At 47.1% G+C, this 25,921-nt stretch overlaps 1 protein-coding gene and 1 pseudogene across 28 annotated transcripts in view; one reads left to right on the top strand and one right to left on the bottom strand.

Moving 5' to 3' along the window:
- The window catches only part of LOC129040037 (putative postmeiotic segregation increased 2-like protein 1), a 55,667-nt pseudogene that overhangs the window by 4,631 nt on the left and 25,115 nt on the right, over nt 1-25,921 (top strand).
- Nucleotides 1,878-25,921, bottom strand: part of LOC129040034 (putative speedy protein E7) — a 34,234-nt gene continuing 10,190 nt past the window's right edge. For 12 of the 28 annotated variants that reach the window (XM_063668290.1, XM_063668289.1, XM_054493839.2 and 9 more), the window contains 11 exons: nt 23,984-24,080; nt 20,915-21,479; nt 20,336-20,485; nt 10,596-10,837; nt 10,251-10,429; nt 9,061-9,291; nt 7,983-8,041; nt 6,674-6,759; nt 4,385-4,628; nt 4,158-4,262; nt 3,178-3,314 (listed from right to left, as the gene is read on the bottom strand). In XM_063668290.1, coding sequence (XP_063524360.1) covers nt 4,203-4,262; nt 4,385-4,628; nt 6,674-6,759; nt 7,983-8,041; nt 9,061-9,291; nt 10,251-10,410 — 840 coding nt within the window. In that variant the 5' untranslated portion in view covers nt 10,411-10,429; nt 10,596-10,837; nt 20,336-20,485; nt 20,915-21,479; nt 23,984-24,080 and the 3' untranslated portion in view covers nt 3,178-3,314; nt 4,158-4,202. The other 16 variants (XM_063668291.1, XM_063668288.1, XM_063668286.1 and 13 more) reach the window with 9 other exon arrangements.

The raw sequence follows: 25,921 nt of genomic DNA, 5'->3' as shown, positions 1-25,921 counted from the left end.
GGTGGGCGGATCACCTGAGGTCAGGAGTTCAAGACCAGCCTGGCCAACATGGTGAAACCCCATCTCTAATACAAATACTAAAGTTAGCCAAGCGTGGTGGCCACTGTCCTCCAGCCTGGGCGACAGAGCAAGACTCCGTCTCAAAAAAAAAAAAAAAAAAAGAGAGAGAAAGAAAGTATCATGCTTTTCTAAGTTCTGTGAGTTGTTTTAGTGAATTATTAAACTTGAGGACACGGTGGGAACCTCCAAATTTGCAGCCAGTTGGTGAGAAGTACATGTGGTCTGAGGACACCCAAGCCTGCAGCTGTGTCTAAAGCGAGGGCAGCCTAGTCGGGGCTGGTGGCCTTAACCTGTGGCGTTGGAGGTAACATCAGGGAGTTGACATCAGAATTGCATCACACAGGCCGGGCGCGGTGGCTCACACCTGTAATCCTAGCACTTTGAGAGGCCGAGGCGGGCAGATCACGAGGTCAGGAGACTGAGACCATGCTGGCTAACACAGTGAAACCCTGTCTCTACTAAAAATACAAAAAATTAGCCGGGCATGGTGGCGGGTGCCTGTAGTCCCAGCTACTCGGGAGGCTGAGGCAGGAGAATGGCGTGAACCCAGGAGGCAGAGCTTGCAGTGAGCCAAGATCATGCCACCGCACTCCAGACTGGGTGACAGAGCAAGACTCCATCTCAAAAACAAAACAAAACAAAAACAGAATTGTGTCACAAAGGCCAGATGCAGTGGCTCATGCTTATATTCCCAGCAATTTGAAAGGCAAGGTAAGAGGATCGCTTGAGCTTGAGTCTGAGGCCGCAGCGAGCTATGACCACACCACTGCACCCCAGTCTGGGTGACAGCGCAAGATCCCAACTCCAAAAATAAAAAAGAAAAATCAAAAAGAATTGCATGGCAGAGTGCCTGTCTTTCACAGCTTTAACTGCTGCAGGAACTTTCTTTTTTTTTTTGAAAGGCGGTAGGGAGACACAATCTCTGCTAGTGATTCTCCTGCCTCAGCCTCCCAAATAGTTGGGATTATACGCGTGCACCACCACGCCTGCCTAATTTTTGTATTTTTAGTAGAGACAGGGTTTCACCATGTTGGCCAGGCTGGTCTCAAACTCCTGCTGGGATCATGGGCGTGAGCCACCACGCCCGGCCACCTTTAGAGTTTTCTTACCACCTGGTTTTCCTCTCTCAGTATCTTTCTCTCGTTTCCTGCCTTAAAACTCTAGCTTGGCGTCTGGGCACAGTAGCTCATGCCTGTAATCCCAGCACTTTGGGAGGCCGAGGTGGGTGGATCACTTGAAGTCAGGAGTTCGAGACCAGCCTGGCCAACATGGTGAAACCTTGTCTCTACTATTTTTACAAAAGTTAGTCGGACGTACAGATGGGTGCCTGTAGTCCTGGCTACTTGGGAGGCTGAGGCAGGAGAATTCGCTTGAACCCGGAGGTGAAAGTTACAGGGAGCCAAGGCTGTACCACTGCACTCCAGCCTGGGAGACAGAGTCTTGCTCTGTCTCCAAAGCAAACAAACAAACAAAAAAACCCGGTAGCTTGAGATCTATTCTCTTCTATTGTTTTTCTTTAAGAAAAACAATATTTAAGTTTTTCTTTAAGAAAGAAAAATTAAAAATAGATGTAGATGCTATGTTGCCGAGGCTGGCCTCAAACTCCTGGCCTTAAGTGATCCTCCCGCCACTACCTCCAAAACTGCTGAGATTGTAGGTGTGAGCACTGCACTCAGCCTTATGTTTTTTTCTGCATAAAAAACAACACAGGATTATCTTCCAGAGCTAATAAATATGTTCAAATAACCACAACCCCATTAAGGAAAAATATCACTTGGCAGCAAATAATCAATCCAGACCAATATGATCACAATCGCTGTGAAGGTGAGAAAAGTTCATCTTTATTACGTTTCCCCAAGAGATGCACTGCACTGTTCTCTTGAAAACACACAGCTCATGCCCTCCTTTAGAACACACATCCTCTTTAAAGTAACATACAAACATGCCAATACAAGGTAAAAAATTACATCTGCATTCTCATATTTCAAACATACACTAAATATCAAACAAACATTTATTTTCACAAGAATTTAGGGGAACTACCACATAGCTATAAATGTAATATACATATGAACTAAGTATCATAGATAAAAAGTATGCTTCCTTCAGCAGCACGTGTAATAATAGATACAAAGATTGAAAGGTAAAAGATTTATGATAAAAAGAATCCACTCTTAAAAAGGAAAACAAAATTATATTTATGTGTATATAACAGTTCTAACACCCATCACATAACTTTATAGAAACAGCATCTATTCAAAAATACCAGTATTTCCACAATATTTAAAATAATAAAGTAATATTTAAATAAATTAATATTTAATAAATAGTTAAATAAAATAATATTTAAATAATTCTTTGCCAATCTTTTTCAAAATAAACCAATAAAATACATAGTATATATTAGACATGTTAGTATATATATCTAAGACATGTTAAAAATCATAACTGAATTCTCACAATTCAGTCACAAACCTAAACAGCAAATAAAAATTTCTATGACTAGAATTTAGGGGAACTACCAATAGCTATAAATAGAAGAGATTATTATGGAAGTATCATAGATAAAAAGAGTGTTCAGTTCAGGAGCACATATAATAATTCAGAAAAAAATTTAAAGATAATAAAAGATTTAGGATAAAAAGAATTCTCTCTTAAAAATGAAAAGAAAATTATCTTTATGTATATATAATAGCTATAACTCTCATCAAAAAACTATACAGGAACAGCATGTTTTCAAAAGTACAATTTCCTAACTATTTGAAATAAACCTATTAATAATTCAATGGCTAACATTTTCCAGACAAACCAATAAAATGCATAGTGTGCATGAAGCTATCCGTTACAGTCTATGGCACTCATATTTCATGAAGAATTCTGTGCCAATCTGAGTCCCTGCATTGTGTGTTCAAATCCTCCTGGACTGTGGCAACCAAGTCCCTAAGAAACAGGACCTCCAGGGAGGTTGGAATTCAGCAACATGAAAAGGGAGGTGGTGCCGCAGGAAAGGGTGGAACTGGAAACCCTCCTGGTTTCTTACTTTTCTCCAAGGACTCCTAGAAGTACCCCACCCCCCACCCTCCACCCCTGCTCCTAAGAGGACAACGTGATCACTGTATTCAGCTCCATCAAGAACGGTCCAGGTTCTTCCAGATGATCTACACAAACGGCTCCTCTCCTCCTTCCTGGTGTCTGCCATGAGCATTGGAATAAAGTTCCTGCGGAAAATCCACATCTCCCCTGGGCCCGGTGTTCTGGAAGTGAGAGAGACGCTGTCACACTTCAAGGAGGCAGCTCTCTAGACAGGAAGGTTATTCACGTCCCATGTCAAGTCTAACTAGAGTTCAGAGCAATTTTATCTCCTGCCTTTCATTCTGTACCCTGCTTCTGAACCATCGTGTTCAACTGTGATACTCGCACTTCGGTGACCATGACTCCAAAACTCACTTAATACTCCCAAGGTCAGCCCCAGTGATCTGCTTCATAGCGAGGACTTTGGGTGGGTCTGCCCAGGGAGTAGGGCGCCCTCAGAGAATGTGGCTTTGGACTTCATCACAGCTGGGGCCTTTTGTGTCACTTAAGATCTAAACTTGTAACCATGCTAGATGTGTTTCTAATGTGACAACATCACGAACCACGAGTCCAGAAGCCTAATCCCTAATCCTACGTCCTCATGATGAAGTCTCATGCTCTGTGCTCAACGTGGTTAGCTGCACAAGATGTAAACCAAAGCTTCACTGAACCCTCGACCCAAATCGGTAACTCAAGTGCATCAATCATAATGAACCTCCTCGAACTCAGTATTTATGATTATTTTTGAGGCAGGGTCTCACTCTGTCTCCCGGGCTGGAGTGCAGTGGCAGGATCAGGGCTCTGTGCACCCCTGACCTCCCAGGCTCCAGCCATCCTCCCGCCTCAGCCTCCTGAGTAGTTGGGAGTAGAGATGCTTCCCACATCGCCTGGCTAATTTTTGTATTTTTCTGGAGAGGGGATCTCGCCACGTTGCCAGGCTTGAAGCCGGATCAAGCAATTGGGTTCCTCGGATTTCCGAAATACACCCTAATATTCTGCCTTTACCCCGGAGGATGCAGATGTACCTTCTCTCAGGCCGATGACCTCAGGCCTCCACAGTCCCTGGAGCTCTAGGAAAGGCGGGCGCGATCTCGCATCCATACCCAGTGCTCTGGGTCATAAGCCTGGATCTGGAAAAACAAACGCCCTTTGAGAAGACAGGGACTCCCCGGGATACCCCTCTCTCCCCTTATCCAGCCTCCAGCCCACACAATTCCTCCCCACCTCCTCCACCTCCCCAGGCCCCACCCACCTCCTCCAACTCCTCCGGGGAAACCCAAGCCCTGCAGCGCATGGAACAGAAGAACTGGAACCGAAGCTTCTGGAACAAGGCTATCTGAGAGCGGTTCTTCCTGGCCCTCCAGTTCATGGAACGGCATAACCGGAACCGACGCTTATGGAGCAAGGGTATGTGAGAGCGGGTCTTCCCGTACAGGAAGTAAAAGATGTTTTCTTTGGGGGCCTCGTCGTCCTCCTCCATGTCATTGGCCAGATAGCTGAGGACAGAAATCAGGTTGCTGCTCAGGGGCACCACCAGGAGAGACCTCCGGCTGAGGTCAGCTTCCCAGAGAGGAAGGTAAGGGACCGTCCCTAGCTCAGGAGTGGCACCCACCCTGCAGATAGCCACGCCTTCCTCAGGAGGGCTCTGCTGAACAGAGACCTGATCAAGGGCATCTCCCACCCCTTCAGGATGGAGACAAAAACCCAACTGGTGGCCGAGTGTGGTGGCTTATGCCTGGAATCCCAGCACATTGGGAGGCCGAAGCAGGAGGATCACTTGAGGCCAGGAGTTTGAGATGGGCCTGGGCAACATAGCAAGACTCTCATCTCTATTAAAAATATAAGAAATATGCCAGACACGATGGTTCATGCCTGTAATCCCAGCACTTTAGAAGGCTGAAGCAGGTGGATCGCTTGCGACCAGGAGTTGGAGACCAGCCTGGTCAACACGGAGAAACCCCATCTATACTAAAAATATGAAAATCGGCCTGGTGCGCTGGCATACGCGTTAGTCCTAGCTACTCAGGAGGCTGAAGCATAAGAATTGTGTGAACCCAGGAGGCGGAGGTTGCAGTGAGTCGAGATTGGGCCACTCCATTCCAGCCTGAGAGGCAGAGCAAGACTCTGTCTCAATAAACAAACAAACAAACAAACAAACTGTCCAGGTGTGGTGGCACAGCCCTGTAGTCGGAGCTAATCAAGAAGCTGAGGTGGGAGGATCACTTGAGCCCAGGATATGGAGGCTGCAGTGAGCTATGATCTCACCACTGCACTCCAGCTTGCGGGACAGGGCAAGTCTGTCTCAAAAAAATAAAAGAAATTGAATACATTGATATTTTGCCAGGACCCTGCCTTCTACAGGCATCTAGTCTAATGGGACTGGGAGTAATCAAGGCAGATGACCTAATCCCAGTGTCCAGGATGTAACTGGAGAGCTACGGGCATGCAGAAGTTGGAAGATGATGGAAGGCATCACAGAGGCTGTGGGGTGAATTGACTTCAAGGAATGAGTCCTTCCCTTCAGAACCACGTGTGCGAGACACCCACACAGAAAACACAAACACAAAGTCGAGTGGAGGGCATTTGGAAGGAGCAGTGAAGCCACGCCAGGAAACACCAAGATGGCGAGCCAGTGTGCTTGTAGAGATTGTAGAGAGGGTGGAATTGGCACTGTGGACCCTGGCCTCGATAGAGAAAGACATCAGCTAAGGAAGTTGTTCAGGTGGGCAGTGAGGTTGTCGTGCTTTGGAAAGATGCTCAGGCTGCACTAGGAAGCCCCCTGGCTTGGGGAGAGACTCAAGGAGACCCCAGCAGGGAGCATTTGACAGTGGATTCGAGTGATGCCAGGGGGACCTGAACTGTGGCCTCTGTCATGGGAACCCAGAGGAGGTCGATGGCATTTGCGGTTGATGTGGGAATGAGAGAGAGAAAGGAACCAGAAACGTCTGCTTGCTGGAGGAAGCGTCATGTCCGCTCCTCCACTCCTTTTCTTTTCCCCTTAGGAGCAGTTTATTGTTCCTTTTGTTTTATTCTTTTATTTGTACACTGGCATTGGAGTTTGGTTTTTTGGCTTTTTTTTTTTTTTTTTTTTGAGATGCAGTCTTGCTCTGTCGCCCAGGCTGGAGTGCAGTGGCTCAACCTTAACTCACTGCAGCCTCCACCTTCTGGGTCCAAAGGGTTCTCTTGCCTCAGCCTCCCGAGTAGCTGGGATTACAGGTGCACACCACCACGCCCAGCTAATTTTTCTATTTTTAGTAGAGACAGGGTTTGGCCACGTTGGCCAGGCTGGTCTCGAACTCCTGACCACAGGTGATCCGCTTGCCTCGGCCTCCCAAAGTGCTGGGATTACAGTCGTGAGCCAGCACGCCCAGCCTGAGTTTCTTTTTAGAAACAACAGTCTAAGAGAGTATAATCCTGTCTTTTCTGTACACAGAGTAAAGAGGACAAACAGGTGAAAGAATAAAGGAAAGGCTGGAATCCAGTTTCCCCCGCTGTCCCAGGGCATTGGGTGTTGATGGCTAGGAGGCAGCAAACCACTCACAGAGCCAGGAAGAAGTGGATGCGTTGGTATTGCCCGGAGGGGAGGCCGGCCCGGCTAAAATACGCTATGACCATAGCCAGGAGATACTGATGGAGAGAAAGGAACAGAGAGAGGGAGAGGTCACATCTTGGAAGAGGAAGATTGTGGAGAGGGGAGATGAGGGTCTGGGGAGGGGCTGCCCGTCAGAGAAGGGACCTCAGTATTGGGGTGACTGTACACATTTGGAAATTGCGGGGTGGAGGGGTATTCGAAGGTCGGATGCAAATCCGAGAACCCTGAGGAAGGGTTTTGGGTGATGCTCCCGGGATGGTGGGCTCCGATGGGATCTTTGGAGGGGGTGTGTCTAGGTTGGCTGGTGTCAGGAGGGCCTTTTGTGTGCCAGGCACAGAACTGTCCCAAATTGCTGAGAGTAGAGGGGCCAGGCGTTTCAGGGCTGCAGCCAGACTGTGGCCCAGAGCTCAGATCCCAAAGGACCCATAGGAGAGGCAGGGGCCATTCATTCACTCTGCAAGAGACCAGCAGAGTCCTGAGGGAGATGCTGACAAATCATAAAAGACCAAGAATGGCCGGGAGTGGCAGCTCAAGCCTCTGATCCCAGTACTTTGAGAGGTGGAGATAGGAGGATCACGTGAGCCCGACAGTTGGAGAACAACTTGGGCAACACAGCAAGACCCTATTTCTACAAAGATTTCAAAAATTAGTTGAGCATGGTGGCATGTGCCTAGTCCCAGCTCCTCAGGAGGCTGAGGAAAGAGGATTGCTTGAGCCCAGGAATTAGAGGCTCCAATGAGCTATGATCATGCCACTGCACTCCATCCTGGGGAGCAGAGCTAGACTCTGTCTCAGAAAAAAAATTTGTAGGTGCCAAGACTCAAGACCGTGGGAGCTCGTCAGGCACAGTGGCTGATGTCTATAATCTCAGCACTTTGGGAGGCCAAGGCGGGTGGATCCCCTGAGGTCAGGTGTTCAGGACCAACCTGGCCAACATGGCAAAACCCCGTCTCTACTAAAAACACAAAAATTAGCCAGGCATGGTGGTTCATGTCTGTAACACCAGCTGCTTGGAGGCTGAGGTAGGAGAATCACTTGAAACTGGGAGGCGTCGGCTGCAGTGAGTCAAGATCAAGACACTGCCCTCCAGCCTGGGCAACAAGCAAGACTCTGTCTCACAAAAAAAAAAAAAAAAAAAAAAAAAGACTGTAGGAGCATCTGGTGGGAGGTGGTGGAGGGAGAACTGTGGGTTTGGAAGCTGAACCCTCTCTCCAGCCATGCATTGGAACAGGAACAGTTACATGGAGAACAAACTTACCTTGTCTGACACCCTCAGATCTTTGTCCCAGGCCAGGAATCTTTTAATGACAGGATCCTCTGTGATTAGAGAGCAGATGTCAGCGTGAGAAGCAGGACAGGGTTTCCGTGGGAGTAGCAGGGCAGCGAGGAGAAGTGTGCCTCCCGGGGGGAGGTCTCAGGATTGTGGCCACACGTGAGGTGGATGGGAGAGGGGGAGAATGACTTTCACTGGGCAAGGGAGAGAGGCTCCTGCTCTGAGACTCCCCTGAGAAGAGACCAAAGGAGGCCCTGGGTGTGAGAATCTACAGGAGGTAGAGCTGGGAATAAGCCAGGACCCCCTCCAGCAGACACGGAGGAACCACTGCAGAGTCATAAAGGAATTCCCATCATTTCCTCATGAGACAGTCACATCAGGGTGTGACCATGGCCTTGGTATCCCCCACTATGGATGGAGACACTTAGGTTTAGAAAAGTCAGAAAGAGACATTAAGTTTCAGACGGCAGAGCTGAAACCACTTTGTTTATTGATTTTGTTTTTATTTGATTTTTATTTTTATTTATTAATTTATTTTGAGACAGAGTCTCGCTATGTGGGCCATTCTGGAATGCAGTGGTGCGATCTCAGCTCACTGCAACCTCTGCCTCCCGGGTTTAAGCGATTCTTTTCTCAGCCTCCCGAGTAGCTGGGACTACAGGCATGAGCTACTGTGCCCAGCCTTGGTTTTTCTTTTGAGACAGGGTTTTGCTCTGTCACCCAGGCTGGAGTGCAGTGGTGCAGTCATAGCTCACTGCAGCCTCAAAGTCCTGAGTTCAAGCAATCCTCTTGCCTCAGCCTCCCAATGTGCTGGGATCTCAGGTGGGAGCCACCGCACCTGGCTGAAACCAAGCTTTCTTATCCCAAGCGCTGACCTTTATCAAGTCTACCTAATCCTGTATCATCTCCTAAGTGTCCCTCATGAGTGATCACTTCTGAGTCCTCCCGCATGGAGAGCTCACCCACTGGGGCATATTTTTCCCATTGGAAAAGTGTGGTTATTGGAAGTTTCCTCTTTTTAGAAAGAAGAGGGTCGGAGGTGCTCTCTGGGGTGTCCTCCTACCAAGCAGCCTGTTGAAGGCCTCGTGGTGCTCAGGGAGCACGAGCGACACTCGCCGTCGCTTCAGCTTCATCTTAAGGCCACACAGTGTCTCCGCCACCCAGGTCTCCTCAGGCTCAGGGACGAGCTCCTTCTGTGGCTCCTCCGACGATGACTCCTCAGATTCGTCTGACCACTCCCTCTTCCTTTTCCAGCAAAAGGACCTACCTGGGGGGCTGTGATCTACCCCAGGGGCTGAGTAAAGAAACCAGGCCACCGTGTAATGCTTCTGCAACTGATCACCTTAGAGCCTGACCCCAAACCCCAAACCCCTCTCCATCCTCCCCAGCCTTGCAGACTGCTGGCTTCTCCAAGCCAGCTTTCTGACTTTCTCCTCTGCTCAACCCCATGTGCCGCTCCTTCCCCTCCCCATTCTTCCGTCTTTCTGTCCTCAGAACACTGCCTCATGTCTTTCCCTGGTCCCTGGCTCTCTCAGTCTCTCCTTTTTTTTTTTTTGTTTTGAGACAGAATCTTGCTTTGTCGCCCAGGCTAGTGTGTAGTGGTGCAATCTCAGCTCACTGCAACATCCATCTCCCGGATTCCAGTTATTCTCCTGCCTCAGCCTCTCAGGTAGCTGGGATTACAGGTGCCTGCCATAATGCCCAGATCCATTTTGTACTTTTAGTAGAGATGGGGTTTCACCATGTTGGCCAGGCTGGTCTCAAACTCCTGGCCTCAAGTGATCTGCCTGCCTTGGCTTCCCAAAGTGCTGGGATTACAGGGGAGAGCCACTGCACCCGGCCTGAATTTCTCCATTCTTCCCACACACCCTCCTCAGGTTCTCCTTCCTGACCTCTGACACTTTTTTTTTTTTTAAGACAGTGTCTCACTCTCTCACCCAGACTGGAGTGCAGTAGCACAATCTCAGCTCACTGCAACCTCTTCCTCCCAGGCTCAAGCGATTCTCCTGTCTTAGCCTCACGATTAGCTGAGATTACAGGCACGCACCACTACTGCCTGGCTAATTTTTGTACTTTTAGTAGTGATGGGGTTTCACCATATTGGCCAGGCTGGTCTTGAACTCCTGACCTCAGGTGATCGGCCCACCTTGGCCTCCCAAAGTGTTGGGGTTACAGGTGTGAGCCACTGCACCCAGCCCCCTCCGTTCGTCTTAGTCAATCGTATCCCACCTCTTCTTCCTCCAGTCCCCTCACCTGAAGGTCCCGACACTTCATCATCCACCACCTCCTGGAGGGGGTAGCCCGAGGTGCTCCACTGGGGGCTCTGCTCATCCTGGGGGTGCGGTTGATGGCTGGCCGTGATCTTTCCCATAATCTGTCCCCTCTCATGGAAACTAGTCTCTGTTCTGTCCATGGCCTTCTTGTGGGCACTGCTAAGATCCAAAAGAGTGTGTTATCAATTCTCAAGGCTTGGAGAAGTCAGGGGTGGAAAACAGCTCTGAGAAGATGCTGTTGTCCACCTGAACTTCCAGGCGTCGACAGAGTCCGGTTCTTCCAATCAGGAAGGTCGGAATCTCTGATGTCATCGGTCATTCCTACCTGGCAACCAGTTTGAAGAAAAACACATGTAACTGCCAGGCTGATCTCTTGTTCTGGAGATCCTGAGTGAATGAATGGTATCTCCTGCCACTGTCCCAACCTCAGACCATTGTCCAAAAGCATCTTCGGGGTCTCCGCATCCCTCTGTTCCCTGTCCCAGCAGAGGCTGTGTCCTCTCCACTCAAAGCCTGAAGCATGTTGGGGTCTCCTCTTTTCTGTACATGCCCATTTCAGAGTCCAGTCTGGTGGGAGAGGGATCGGGATGGGAAAGAAAACTAGGGCAAGCAGAAACTAGGAAACCTTACAGGAGTGAGATTATCATGTACAAGAGTGAGATTATCATGTACAAGAGATCCCAGGAACACTGACTTGACAAAAAAGTCACATCAGAGCACTCAATTTGGCAGAGCTTTTCTGCCCAATGTTTACTGACATTCACCGTCCGTGAAGGCGGAGGTTGCAGGGAGGTGAGATCACACCACTGCACTGCAGCCTGGGCAATAGAGTGAGACTGTGTCTCAAAACAAAGAAAAATGATTTTGGGGGATGATGGGGTGTCACTATGTTGACCAGGCTTGTCTCAAACTCCTTGCCTCAAGCAATCCACCCACCTCAGCCTCCCAAGTAGCTGGAACTGCAGGCACATGCCCCCACACCTGCGCGCGCGTGTGTGTGTGCGTGAGTGCGTGCATGTGTGTGTTGAGAAACAGGGTCTTACTATGTTGCTTAAGCTGCTCTCAACCTCCTGGGCTCAAGTGATCCTCCCACCTCGGCCTCCCAAAGTGTTGGAATTACAGATGTGTGCCACCTCACTGAGCCCTCCACCTTTCAGCTGAACTCAGAAAAGTACAATCTTTTAACCCAAAGCATTCCTCACAGTTAGAGTCAGGAAGAGCCCTTCATGCTCTGGAGGCAACTACTAACCCTCTGCTGAACACTCTGACTTAGGGTGGGAATGGAGTTGGGTTACAGGCATCTTTGAGATGCTGTATTAGTTTGCTCAGGCTGCTATAACAAAATACCACAGACCAGGTGGCTTAAACAACAGAAATTTCTTTTCTCACAGCTCTGGAGGCTGGAAGTCCAAGATCAAGATGTTGGCAGGGGTGGTTTCTCCTGAAGCCTCTCTCCTTGGCTTGCAGATGGCCGCCTTCTTGCTGGCTTCTCACATGGTCTTTCCCCTGTGCACACACCCCTGGTGTCTCTATCTGAATGTCTCAATCTCCCCTTCTTTTTTTTTGAGATGGAGTCTCACTCTGCCACCCAGGCTGGAGTGCAGAGTGCAATGGCACAATCTCAGTTCACTGCAACCTCCACCTCCCAGGTTCAAGCAATTCTCCTGCCTCAGCCTCCCGAGTAGCTGGGATTATAGACTTGCGCCACCATCCCCCAACTAATTTTTGTATTTTTAGTAGAGACGGGGTTTCACCATGTTGGCCAGGCTGGTCTCAAACTCCTGAGCTCAAGTGATCCACCCACCTCGGCCTCCCAAAGAGCTGGGATTACAGGCGTGAGCACCGTGCCCACCCGTGCCTCCTCTTTTTTTTTAAGAGACAGAGTCTGAGTCTGTCACCAAGGCTAGAGTGCAGTGGTGCAATCATAGCTCACTGCATCCTCGAACTCCTGGGCTCAAACAATCCTCCTGCCTCAGCCTCCTGCATAGCTGAAACTACATGTGAATGCCACCACACCCAGTTAATTTTTTGTTTGTAGAGATGTAGAGACAAGGATCTTGCTATGTTGCTCAGGCTGGTCTTGAACACCTGACTTCCAGCCCTCCTCCTGCCTCAGCCTCCCAAACTGCTGGGATTACCAGAGTGAGCCACCTCGCCCAGCCTCCAGATCTTTTTGAGTCCCAGAATTGAAAAGCAATTTTAGATCTATAATATGGTTTTTAGAAGATTGCTGAGGGCCTTGATAAGAAACAACAGTGGGGAGAGGAGAACTTGAACTAACACTTACTGGAAGACGACAAAGAAATCCTAGGCCGGGCACAGTGGCTCACGCCTATAAACCCTGCAATTTGGGAGGCCGAGGCAGGCAGATCACTTGAGGTCAAGAGTTTGAGACCAGCCTGGCCAACATGGTGAAACTCCATCTCTCTTAAAAATATAAAATTATCCAGGTACAGTGGCATGTATCTGTAGTCAGGAGGCTGAGGCAGGAGAATTGCTTGAAACGAAGAGGCGGAGGTTGCAGTGAGCCAAGATCATGCCACTGCACTCCAGCCTGGGTGACAGAGTGGTATTTTGGCATTTAAATACCAAAAAAATAAAATAAAAATTAAAAATAAGAACATAAAAATCTGCCCAGAGGCCAGGTGTGCTGGGTACGCCAGTAATCCCAGCATTTGGGGAGGCCAAGGCAGGAGAATCATTTGAGCCCAGGAGTTGGAGAGCAGCCTAGGCAACATTGCGAAACCTCATCTCTACAAAAAATACAAAAGTTAGCCAGGCATGGTGGCAGGCACCTGTAGTCCCAGCTTCTCAGGAGGCTGAAGTGGGATGGTGCTTTGAGACCAGGAAGCAGAGGTTGCAGTGAGCCGAGATCTCACCACTGCACTCCAACCTGGGCAAGAGAGCCAGACTTCATCTCAAAAATAAATGAATACATATTAAAATAAATAAAATGTATTTTTAAAATGCCTACAACATTCTGTTCTTCTTCTTTTTTTTTTTTTGAGACAGAGTCTCGCTCTGTCGCCCAGACTGGAGTGCAGTGGTGCAATCTCAGCTCACTGCAAGCTCTGCCTCCCAGGTTCAAGCGATTCTCCTGCCTCAGCTTCCTGAGTAGCTGGGATTACAGGCGCCTGCCACCATGCCCAGCTAATTTTTTTTACTTTTAGTAGAGCTAGGGTTTCACCATGTTGATCAGGCTGGTCTCAAACTCCTGACCTCGTGATCCACCCGCCTCGGCCTTCCAAAGTGCTGGGATTACAGGCATGAGCCACTGCACCTGGCAGGGTTTTGTTTTCTCGTTTCTGTTGTGTTTGTTTTGTTTTTTTGAGATGGAGTCTCACTCTACTGCCCAGGCTGGAGTCAGTGGTGCAATCTCAGCTCACTGCAGCCTCTGACTCCTGGGTTCAAGCAATTCTTCTGCCTCAGCCTCCCAAGTAGCTGAGATTACAGTCGCTCACCACCATGCCCTGCTAATCTTTGTATTTTTAGTACAGACAGGGTTTCACCACGTTGACCAGGCTGGTCTCAAACTTCTGACCTCAGGTGATCCACCTGCCTCTGCCTCCCGAAGTGCTGTGATTACAGGCATGAGCCACTGTGCCTGGCCTGTTTTTGTTTGTCTTTTGAGACAGAGTCTAGCTGCTGAGGCTGGAGTGCAATGCCATGATCTCGGCTCACTGCAACCTCTGCTTCCCCGCTTCAAGAGATTCTTCTGCCTCAGCCCCCCTAAGTAGCTGGGATTAGAGGTGCATGCCACAACACCCAGCTAATTTTTTTTTTTTTTTTTTTTTTTAGTAGAGATGGAGTTTTCACCATGTTGGCCAGACTGGTCTCAAGCTCCTGACCTCAAGTGATCTGCCTGTCTTGGCCTCGCAAAGTGCTTGGATTACAGGCATGAGCCATCATGCCTGGCCAGCAGGCAAGACATAGGGTTTATTCAGGGGAATTAGAGGGTAGTCCAGACATGGCAGGGGGAACAGGAGAACCACACCTGCTTACAATAAGCATGCAGTTGGGCAGGGCGCGGTGGCTCACGCCTGTAATCCCAGCACTTTGGGAGGCCAAGGTGCACGGATCACAAGGTCAGATCGAGATCATCCTGGCTAACACGGTGAAACCCCGTCTCTACTAAAAGTACAAAAAGTTAGCCGGGTGTGGTGGCGGGCACCTGTAGTCCCAGCTACTCGGGAGGCTGAGGCAGGAGAATGGCATGAACCTGGGAGGCAGAGCTTGCAGTGAGCCAAGATTGCGCCACTGTACTCCAGCCTGGGCGACAGAGCAAGACTCTGTCTCAAAAAAAAAAAAAAAAAAGCATGCAGTTCATAGAGCATTTCCACTTAGCACCCTCCGCCTAGCACCTTCCCTCTGGCAACCTTCACTGAACCCCAAACAAAGGCCATCATCCCCAAGATGGTCCAGGGGTTCAGATGTTCCTCATAGTTAAGAAATGAATCTCCGGGTTGGCCACTCCTGGATTCCTTAGCTTAGAACTTTCAACACATACTCTTCTTAGACCATGGGGTCATTTTCAAGGTATGCTGATGTTACTGTTGCCAGGTGTGTTTGCCATGCATCATAGCTAACCACTAGGAAGTTCTGTAAGTGAGGCAGGGACTTAAGAACATACTCTGAGCTGGAAGTGTCAAGCTGGAGGCCCTTGACATTAGAAGCCAGAGACTGGGTACACCCACATAGGGAGAGAAGGTGAGGGCTGTGGGGATGTGTCAGCTATATCCATTGCTACCCAACAAACCATTCCACGTCTTAGTGGAGAAAAATAACTTTTTTTTGGTCAGAGGCAGGTTCTCACTCTGTCACCCAGGCTGGAATGCAATGGTGCAAACATGGCTCACTGCAGCCTCAACCTCCTGGGCTCAAGTGATCCCCCCACCTCAGCCTCCCAAGTAGCTGCAACTACAGGCGTGCATCACCATGCCCAGGTAATTTTTGGATTTTTTTGTAGAGAAGAGGTTTTGCCATGTTGCCCAGCCTGGTCTTGAAGTCCTGACCTCAAGGGCTCCACCCGCCTTGGCCTCCCAAAGTGCTGGGATTACAGGCATGGGCCATCACACCCAGCCTGATGTTACTACTATAACTGTTTTGGGGTACCATGAACCGTGCCCATATAAGATGGCAAACTTAACAAATGTTGTCTGTGTTCTGACTACTCTACCAACAAGAGTTTCCCTGTCTCTCTCTGTCTCCTCAGGCCTCCCTATTCATTCCTTGAGACACAAAAATATTGTAATTAGGTCAATTAATAACCCTCTTAAGTATCCAAATGAAAGGAACAGTCACATGTTTCTCATTTTAAATCAAAAGCTAGAAATGATTAAGCTTAGAGGTCAGGTGTGGTGGCTCACACCTATAATCCCAGCACTTTGGGTGGCCGAGGTGGGCAAATCACTTGAGGTCAGTTCAAGACCAGCCTGGCCAATATGGCGAAACCCCATTTCTACTAAAAATAGAAAATCAGCCAGGCGCAGTGGCGGGCGCCTATAATCCCAGCTACTCAGGAGGCTGAGGCAGGAGAATCACTTGAACCCGGGAGGCGGAGGTCGCAGTGAGCCGAGATCACGCCATTGCACTCTAGCCTGGGCAACAAAGCAAGACTCTGTCTCAAAAAGAAAAAAAAAAAAGAAAGAAATGATTAAGCTTAGTCGAAAGCCAAGACAGGCCAATCAATAGCTAGGCCTCCTGTGCCAAACAGCCAAGTTGTGAATGCAAAAGAACAATTCTTGAAAGAAAGTAAAAACACTACTCCAGTGAACACACAAAGGGTAAGAAAGTTAAACAGTCTTATTGCTGATATAGAGACAGTTTTAGTAGTCGGAGCAGAAGATCAAACCAGCCACAACATTCCCTTCGGCCAAAGCCCAATCCAGATCAATGTCCTAGCTGTCTTCCATTCTATGAAGGCTGAGCAAAGTAAGGAAGCCACAGAAGAAAAGTTTGAAGCTAGAAGTTAGTTCATGAGGTTTAAGGAAAGAAGCTCTCTCCATAACGTAAAAGTACAAGGTGAAGCAGCAAATACTGATAGAGAAGCAACAAGTTATCAAGAAAATCTAGCTAAGATCATTGATGAGGGTGGCTACACTAAACTATGAATTTTCAATGTGGACTAAACTGCCTTATATTGGAAAACGCCATCTAGGACTTTCACAGCTATTGAGGAGAAGTCAATCCCTGGCTTCAAAGCGTCAAAGGACAGCCTGACCCCTTGTTAGGGGCTAATGCAGTTGGTGACTTTATGTTGAAGCCAATACTCATTTACCATTTTAAAAATCCTAAGGCTCTTAAGAATTATGCTAAATCTACTCTGCCTATGCTCTATAAATGAAACAGCAAAGCCTAACTGATATCACATCTGCTCACAGCATGGTTTCCTGAATATTTCAAGCACATGGGTGAGACCTACTGCTCAGAAAACAAGATTCCTTTCAAAATATTACTGCTCAGTGACAATGCACCTGGTCGCCCAAGAGCTCTGGTGAGGATGCACAAGGAAATCCATATTGCTTTTTTCATGCCCACTAACACAACATCCATTTTGCAGCCCATGGAACAAGGAGTAATTTCAACTTTCAAGTCTTCTTATTTCAGAAATACATGTCATAAGGCTATAGATGCCACAGTGATTTCTCTGATGATTTGGGCAAAGTTCATTTAAAATGTCCTGGGGTTAGGCATGGTGGCTCATGCCTACAACCCCAGCTTTTTGGGAGGCTGAGGTGGGAGGACTGATTAAGCCCAGGAGTTCAAGACTAGCCTGAGCAACAGAGTGAGACCCCGTCTCTACAGAAACAAAACAAAAACTAGCCAGGTGTGGTATGCCATCTGTAGTCCCAGATGCTTGGGAGGATAAGGCAGGAACATCACTTGAGCAGAGGAGGTTGAGGCTGAAGTGAGCCATGACTGCACCAGTGCATTCCAGTCTAGGCAAAAGAACGAGACCCTGTCTTCAAAACAAAAAACAAAATCCAGAAAAACCCAATCCCCCAATTGGGAAGGATTCACCATTTCATTTATTTCATTTCCTTTCCTTTCATTTCAGTTATCCCATTTCTTTCATTCATTTCATTTATTTCATTTCTATTTCATTTCATTATTTCATTTCATTTATTTTGGAGACAGAGTCTTACTCTGTAGCACTGCAGTGGTGCGATCTCGGCTCACTGCAATCTCTGCCTCCTGGGTTCAAGCAATTCTCCTGCTTCAGCCTCCCAAGTAGCTGGGATTACAAGCATGCACCACCACACCTGGCTAATTTTTGTATTTTTAGTAGAGATGGGTTTTTGCCACGTTGGCCAGGCTGGTCTCAAACTCCTGACCTCACCTGATCCACCTGCCTCGGCCTCCCAAAGTGCTGAGATTACAGGTGTGAGCCACTGTGCCTGGCCGGGATTCACCATTTTAAATGCCACAATGAACATTTGTGTTTCATGGGAGGAGGTCGAAATATCAACATTAACAAGAATTAAGTTGGTTCTAACCCTCCCGGATGACTTTGAGAGGTTTAAGACTTCAGTAGAGAAAGTAACTACAGATGCGGTGGAAATAGCAAGAGAACTAGAAGTAGAGACTGAAGATGTGGCTGAATTGCTGCAATTTCATGACCTTGAACAGATAAGGAATTGCTTCTTATGGATGAGCAAGGAAAGTGGTTTCCTCAAATGCAATCTATTCCTGGTGAAGAGGTTGTGAATATTGTTGAAATGACAACAAATAATTCAGACTATGACCTAAACTCAGCTGATAAAGCAGCACCAGGGTTTCAGAGAATTGACTCTTGAAACAATTTCTATTGTGGGTAAAATGTCATCAAACAGCATTTCATGTTACAGAGAAATCTTCTGTAAAAGGAAGAGTCAACAGATGGAGCAAACTTCACTGTTGTCTTACTTTAAGAAATTGCTACAGCCGCCCTACCCTTCAGCAACCACTACCCTGACTAGTCAGCAGCCATCAACATGGAAGCAAGACCCTCCACCAACAAAAAGATAGAACTCGCTGAAGGTTCAGATTGCCATTAGCATTTTTTAGCAATAAAATATTGTTAAATTAAGGTACATACACTGTTTTTTAGACAATAATCTTGCACACATAACAGACTACAGTGTAAACGTAACTTTCGTATGAGGAGAAATAAAAATTTTGATTTTTTGACTGTGTGACGCACTGTACTTCAATATTCACTTTATTGCGGTGGTCTAGAATTGAACCTGCAAGATCTTCCAAGCATGATGCCCGTATATGTTTCTAACAATTTGGAAAACAAATTTTTAGTAAGTACAGTTTGTTTAACAGAAGTGGAACTAGCAAAAATGAGAAGAAAGGAATTAGATCAGTGGTCCTCAACTGGGGCTAATTTTGTTCCCCAGGGGAGATTTAGCAGCGTCTAAACATTTTTTTGGCTGCCACAACTTGGTGGGGGAGCAGGGTACTACCGGCATCTATCTAGTAGATAAAGGCCAGAGATGCTGCTAAACATCCTACCATGGCAGGACAGCCCCCCAGTGCCCACAGTGCCATTGTTGAAAAATCCTGGATCACATGAACAATAGATACCAAAGAACCAGATTTATAAGGAGAAAGGGAACATCCTTTAAGACAACAGACCCCACCTCTTCAATTACATAAGAACAACATATCATTTTTGACAGGACATACTTGAGTCTTTATGGCTGAAGTACCTATATTTCCATAATTTACAGTAACATGGCAAAAACAGGTGAAGCAAATACGTAAAATGTTTGGGAAAGGGAGACTGAGAAAAGGCTACTGGCTTTACGAATTAGGAAGTCATTGGTTTGGAAAGAACAGTTTCAAAGAAAAATGGGGAAATAAGCTAGCTAGCAAAAAGGATTCAGTTAGTTGGACATTAAGGAAGTAAGGAAATACTACCCTAAAAGGAAGGATGGAAAAAAGAGTAACTCACAGAGGAGCAGAGTGAAATAAAGATTCAAGAGCCTATATACATTTGTAAGTGGAGAGAAGAAAATAGTGGGGAGGAAGAAATTAAGGATAAAATGGGGGAATTATAACGATAATTGACTAAGCAAGAGCCCAGAGAAGCCAAAAAAAAAAAAAAAGGAAAAAGAAAAAGAAAAAGAAAGATTCGTGCCAGTGTACATAATTTAAAATCCAGGATAGATTAATACACATAAGCTTTTAAGATCAACCTGACAATGAAAAAGAACATAAGAGAATGAGGGAAGTAGAAAGTTTCCTTCTCTAGTGATTTAGAATGGAAGAGATCTTTTGTGAGGGCTAGAGAAACAGCCAAATGATATGGTCAGTCATGCTGAGTCCTGCCAACCTCATAGGAGGGGTCTTAGACACTAACAGAAAGTGAGGAGAAAACATCAGTAGTGTTACTCTTACGACAGACCCAGCTGATTAAAGATTTCATCAGTGTCAAAGATTTTGCTACGGCTTATGCCCTCCAGTGGTCATCTTTAAGATTACAAGGAAACCCAACGAGTATCTACTGTGTGCCAAGTGAGGCAATTTACTCATCATCTCATTTATTCTTCACAAAAAGGTGAGATTATCCCTTTTTCTAAAGAAAAGAAAACTGAAGAGAGGTTACATAAGGCCATGGAGCTAGTGACTAAATGGAACAGAATTTAAAGCCAGCAGTTCACTGGAAGGCCTGCGCTCTTTCCATTCCTGGAAAATTTGGCCTCCCTTGTCAATGGTTGGCTTTTAGTACTCCTGCAGTCACGCGCACACTGCACACTTGACAAGTAGGTCAAAACTTAATTCCTTGCATGACAGGCAGGTACAGCACTTAAACACTTCTGACAATGGGTGCTGACAAAGAAAACCTGAGCAAAAGTGGAATTCGAGAGAACTCTAAATTACACATTATTTATTGAGCCACAACCCAGAAATGAGATGAGCATGCAACGACCCCTTACAGGATGGGTCTATGAAACTATTGCCAGACTCCATTATTCATGATCTTGAAAGACTGCCCAGGGCCTGATAAGGGGGTCTGTGGCAGAAGTGGGTGCAAGTTGGGAAAAAGGGGAGGAAGAAGCAGGGAACACTGCTCACCTCTGTGTTTCTCCAACAGGCTCTCCAGCCGCTTAGGTGCCCTCTGCCCTGGCCCCTTGTTTCTTTCAGCCTCATACTGATGCTCATTGTTATCTTGGTGCAGACTCAGCTGGAGGGCAACTCTTACCAGGGAGGTCATCAGTTTCACAGCTTTGAGTAAGGAAAAAGAGATGAAGAAATCATTATTTAGGTCAGAGGAGAGAGGATGAGTAGAAGGAAAAAAATAGAAGGAAAGAAGGGCAATGAAAATGAGAAGCCAGAGCTGGGTGACCCTAAAATCCGAAGACTACCTGTCCTGGAGTGGACTGTCTCCCTCTAACTCTTGTGGTCTTCTTTTAACCATCAGCATACCCCTAGTGGTGAGCTCTGACAAAAATATTAAGCCTGGAAATTGTTGCTGTCATCTACCCCTTCTCAAAACTCCACTAGTGAGAAACTGGATTGAAGTTTAGGATAAAAGAGGCATGGCTTTGAAGTGAAGAGCCAAGATGCAGGTAGGAAAGAAGACCCTGAATCAGAGAACAGAGGAAAGTCCTACAAACCCCCAGGAGAATGTCCAGAGTGAAAATGAATGCTCACCAGCCAGGGTGCTAGTGTGACGGAAGGCGCGGACCTGTGAGTCTGACAGGCCAGTGAGCAGGGAGATGAGGCTGTCCACAGGGAAGCCAGCATGGAGGAGGCTGTACTGGCACCGACAGACCAATGTCCCCACAAACTCACAGAAGCTGCCCTGGAACTTCTTCCAGGATGGACCTGGAGCTGTCAGAGGATAGTCCCCTGAGTCCTACAAAAGGATGTATGAAAAGGATGGGAAAGTTATGACCAGGTCTATGAAGTCATAGGGGCTTGGATGTCAAAACCCAACAGTCTAGTAAAAATATCTCTGATATACTTCATTTCCTGGTAGTCTCCCCAGTTTGAGAGGCATATTCAGATCTCTTTTACCCCCAAGAGACTGAACTCCACCTTCTAAAAGCTACCCTATTTCACAGAATCAAAAAGAAGGGGATAATAGGCATTTTGTTTTGAAATAAGAGGGGTAAGAAGATCCTGGTCGTCTTCTTCCACCTCATTACACGCTGTGTCAGGTGCTGGATGATCTCTGAGTTGGACATCTTCTTGAACACCTCAGGGCTCACAGTGCCTAAAGAATGAAGGATATGAGGTGCTTACAAGGAAAATAACAGGATGCTGTGATCATTTACAGATATACCTGAAGATGAGCAAGGAAACATTCTGCAAAGAGCTTAGGTGGGGAATCAGAAGACCCCCTGGTCAACAGTCTGCCAACATCCAACTGTGTATCTGCTATAAGGCAATCTCTCTAAAAACCCAAAGGAAGGGAGTCACAGGTTATGGTGCAGACATGGCCAAATCCAAGAACCACACCTCACACAACCAGGCTGAAAATTACACAGAAATGGCATCAAGAAACCCTAATCACGAAGATACAAATCTCTTGATGGGATGGACCCCAAGTTCCTGAGGAATATGTGCTTTGCCAAGAAGCACAAGAAGGGCCTAAAGAAGATGCAGGCTGGCCGGGCACAGTCGGTCACGCCTGTAATCCCAGCACTTTGGGAGGCCGAGGCAGGCAAATCACAAGGTCAGGAATTCGAGACCAGCCTGGCCAACATGATGAAACCCAGTTCTCTACTAAAAATGGAAAAAACGAGCTGGGTGTAGTGGCGGGTGCCTGTAATCCCAGCTACTCGGGAGGCTGAGGCAGGAGAATTGCTTGAACCGGGAAGGCGGAGGTTGCAGTGAGCTGAGATCACACTACTGCACTCCAGCCTGGGCAACAAGTGAGACTCTGTCTCAAAAAAAAAAAAGAAAAAAAGAAGATGCAGGGCAACAATGCCAGGGCCATGGGTGTACATGCCGAGGCCATCGAGCCCCTCGTAAAGCCCAAGGAGGTTAAGCCCACTTGCCTACGCTGCCCGCCCCAAGCTTGAGAAGCATGCTTGTGCCCACAATGCCAAGGGGCTCAGGCCGTGCCAGCCAAAGGCCAAGGATCAAATGAAGGCCCAGGCTGCAGCTCCAGCTTCAGTTCCGGCTCAGGCTCCCAAAGGTGCCCAGGCCTGTACAAAGGCTTCAGAGTAGAGATCTCTGTCTGCCAACGTGAGGACAGAAGGACTGGTGTCCCCTGCACTATTTGTACAAATAAACCTGAGGCAGGATTTGTTTTAAAAAAAAAAACAGGAATCAAGCAGTGAAAAACTGTGCCCAAAAATAAACAACAAGAACAACAAAACAACAACAACAACAACAAAAAAAAAACAGGCCAGGCGCAATGGCTCATGCCTGTAATCCCAACACTTTGGGAGGCCGAGGCAGGTGAATCACCTGAGGTCAGGAGTACAAGACCAGCCTGGCGAAACCCCATCTCTACTAAAAATACAAAAATTAGCCACATAGGCCGGGCAGAGTGGCTCACGCCTGTAATCCCAGCACTTTGGGAGGGTGAGATGGGTGGATCACGAGGTCAGGAGTTCAAGACCAGCCTGGCCAATATGGTGAAACCCTGTCTCTACTAAAAATACAAAAATTAGCTAGGCATGGTGGTGTGCATCTGTAGTCCCAGCTACCCAGGAGGCTGAGGCAGAAGAATCACTTGGACCTGGGATGCGGAGGTTGCGGTGAGCCGAGATTGTGCCACTGGACTCCAGCCTGGGCAACAGAGCCAGACTACATCTCAAAGAAAAAAAAAAAAATTCGCCACATATGGTGGCACATGCTTGTAATCTCAGTCACTTGGGAGGCTGAGGCATGAGAATCCCTTAAACCCAGGATGTAGAGGTTGCAGTGAGCCCAGATCATGCCACTGCACTCCAGCCTGGACAATAGAGTGAGACTCTGTCTCAAAAACAAAAACAAAAACAAAACAAAACAAAACAAAAGAGAGTAATAAAACTAAGCCAGACGCTGATTTCTTATATAATACAACCTGACTGAGACCATCTTAATAAATTAAGCCATGGCAGTAAGAGTTCTGGGGGTACCACAGCTACAGAGGACAAATATGGGCAAAGTAGCTGAGAAATAAAGAGTAAGAAAATAACAGATTATTGCATCTAGAAAGACTAAAGGGTGTCTTCAAATCTGTGCCATAACATAAGCATGATTACTTCTTTTTCCCCAAAGTGTCTTGCCTCTAAACCAACATGGTTACCTACTGGATCACTTCCCGTATTTATCAACAAAAAATTTAGTTAAAGAAGTGAAACTTTTCCCTTTTTTTTTTTTTTTTTTTTGGTTTTTTTGAAGACAGTCTGGCTCTGTCGCCCAGGTTGGAGTGCAGTGGCGCTATCCCGGCTCACTATAACCTCCACCTCCTGGGTTCAAGCAATTCTACAGGCATGAGCCACCATACCCAGATAATTTTTTGTATTTAGTAGGGGTTTCACCATGTTGCCCAGGCTGGTCTTCAACTCCTGACCTCAAGTGATCCACCCGCCTCAGCTTCCCAAAGTGCTGGGATTACAGGTGTGAGTCACAGTGCCCGGCCTAAATAAGTAAAATTTTGCCAATGCTTTACTATCTTCCTTTATTTAGGAAATGTCTAATCCTACTTATCTAAATGGAGAAAGAATTTCATAACACAGGAACAAAAGGCTGGGAATTAGAAAGGGGGAGCAGTTTCCTCACCTTTACATCCACAAGTTCAGATGAAAAAGTTAACACGCTCCAGAAATCCTGCATCCTGGTCTTGCTTGTAGCTATCCAGCCACTCATCTACCAAAGACTAGGAAAAAAAAATGTAGATGACTTCTACTTCTGGCAATATGACAGAACAGAAATCCTATACGATCTTCCCAGTTGAACCATCTAAACTTCTGTAAAACATTTAAAACATCTTTCACAATGTACTGGTGAACTAGAATGAAAGGTAAAATTTCATATAGGCCAAAAATGAGGTGTAAGTAGCAACCCTGGGAGGTAAGCAAACTGACTTTTGCCCTAAAGGTTTCATGAATCCCTGGGGACCCTGACTTTGTATCCAGATGGCTGCATGGAGTGCAGAGCACAGGAGGTAGAGTCTAAGCTTCTTCCAAGACGAGTAGTCCAAGAGGAGGCACCTAAATAAAGCTGGGTCCTGCAAAGAATCACATCCTCAAGGAAGTGAGATTGAACACTAAACCTACAGGGCAGATGGCGACAGCAAGAAAACTAGCTTGTTATGACTTGAGGGTGCAGTGGAGGGAAAAAAAAATAACTCCTCCTTGAGAATCCACAACCATAGTGAGCCCTCAGATCTGGATTTGCAGTCAAGATTCACACCACATACATTATCAGAATAATCTTTTTTATCTTTTCCTTTTTTTTTTTTTTTGGAGACTGTCTCACTCTGTAGCCCAAGCTGAAGCGCAATGGCAAGATCTCAGCTCACTACAACCTCCACCTCCCAGGTTCAAGCATTCTCCTGCTTCAGCCTCCCGAGTAGCTGGGATTACAGGTGTGCGACACTGCGCCTGGCTAATGGCTAATTTTTGTATTTTTAGTAGAGACAGGGTTTCACCATATTGGCCAGGCTGTTCTTGAACTCCTGACCTCAAGTGAGGCCCACCTTAGCCTCCCAAAGTGCTGGGATTATAGGCACGAGCCACCACACCCAGCCCAGAATAATCATTCAGATAATTAAAAGTGATTCAGGCTGGGAGCAGTAACCCAAGTAAAGTGAAACTCATGTTGCCCAGGCTGCTCTACCAGAAACAGAATAATCAGGCATGGTGGCACACGCCTATAGTCCCAGCTATGCGAGAGGCTGAGGTGGGAGGGTCACCCCCTCACCACTGAGGGAGGTCAAACCAGCAGGGAGCCGTGAGAGCACCACTGCACTCCAGCCTAGAAAGAACGAGACCCTGTCTCAAAAAAAAAAAAAAAAAAACTGATTCTGGAGTGTCCCCAGGCAACTGTCAAAGCAACAGCAGGTTCCTCTCTTAAAAACCCACCTTTGGGGCCAGGCGCGGTGATTCACACCTGCAATCCCAGCACTTTGGGAGGCCGAGGCAGGCAGCTCACGAGGTCAGGAGATCGAGACCATCCTGGCTAACATGGTGAAACCCTGTCTCTACTAAAAATACAAAAATTTAGCCGGCGTGGTTGGAGGCGCCTGTAGTCCCAGCTATTCGGGAGGCTGAGGCAGGAGAATGGCCTGAACCCAGGAGGCGGAGCTTGCAGTGAGCAGGGATCACGCCACTGCACTCCAGCCTGGGTGACAGACCGAGACTCCGTCTCAAAAAAAAAAAAAAACCCACCTTTGACCTAGGCCCCAAAGAATTCCAGCACATAAGAACTCCAGGGAAAATGAGTGGCTCACAGTAAACCTAGTAAAACATATAAAGAAACAAGGCACTGACAGAATTATATTCACAAAGACTTTAGATAATCATCTACCATAGATTATAAAATGGCTATGTTTAATAAAATTTTAAAACTAAAAGAGGGAGAGAATGGGCTCAAAAAAAGAAATAAAAGGCCGGGCGTGGTGGCTCGCACCTGTAATCCCAGCACTTTGGAAGGCCGAGGAGGGCGGATCATGAGGTCAAGAGATCAAGACCATCCTGGCCAAAATGGTGAAACCCC

The sequence above is a fragment of the Pongo pygmaeus genome, chromosome 6, assembly GCF_028885625.2.
Source record: "Pongo pygmaeus isolate AG05252 chromosome 6, NHGRI_mPonPyg2-v2.0_pri, whole genome shotgun sequence".
NCBI lineage: Eukaryota > Metazoa > Chordata > Mammalia > Primates > Hominidae > Pongo > Pongo pygmaeus.
This window is presented reverse-complemented; position numbering and strand designations above follow the sequence as displayed.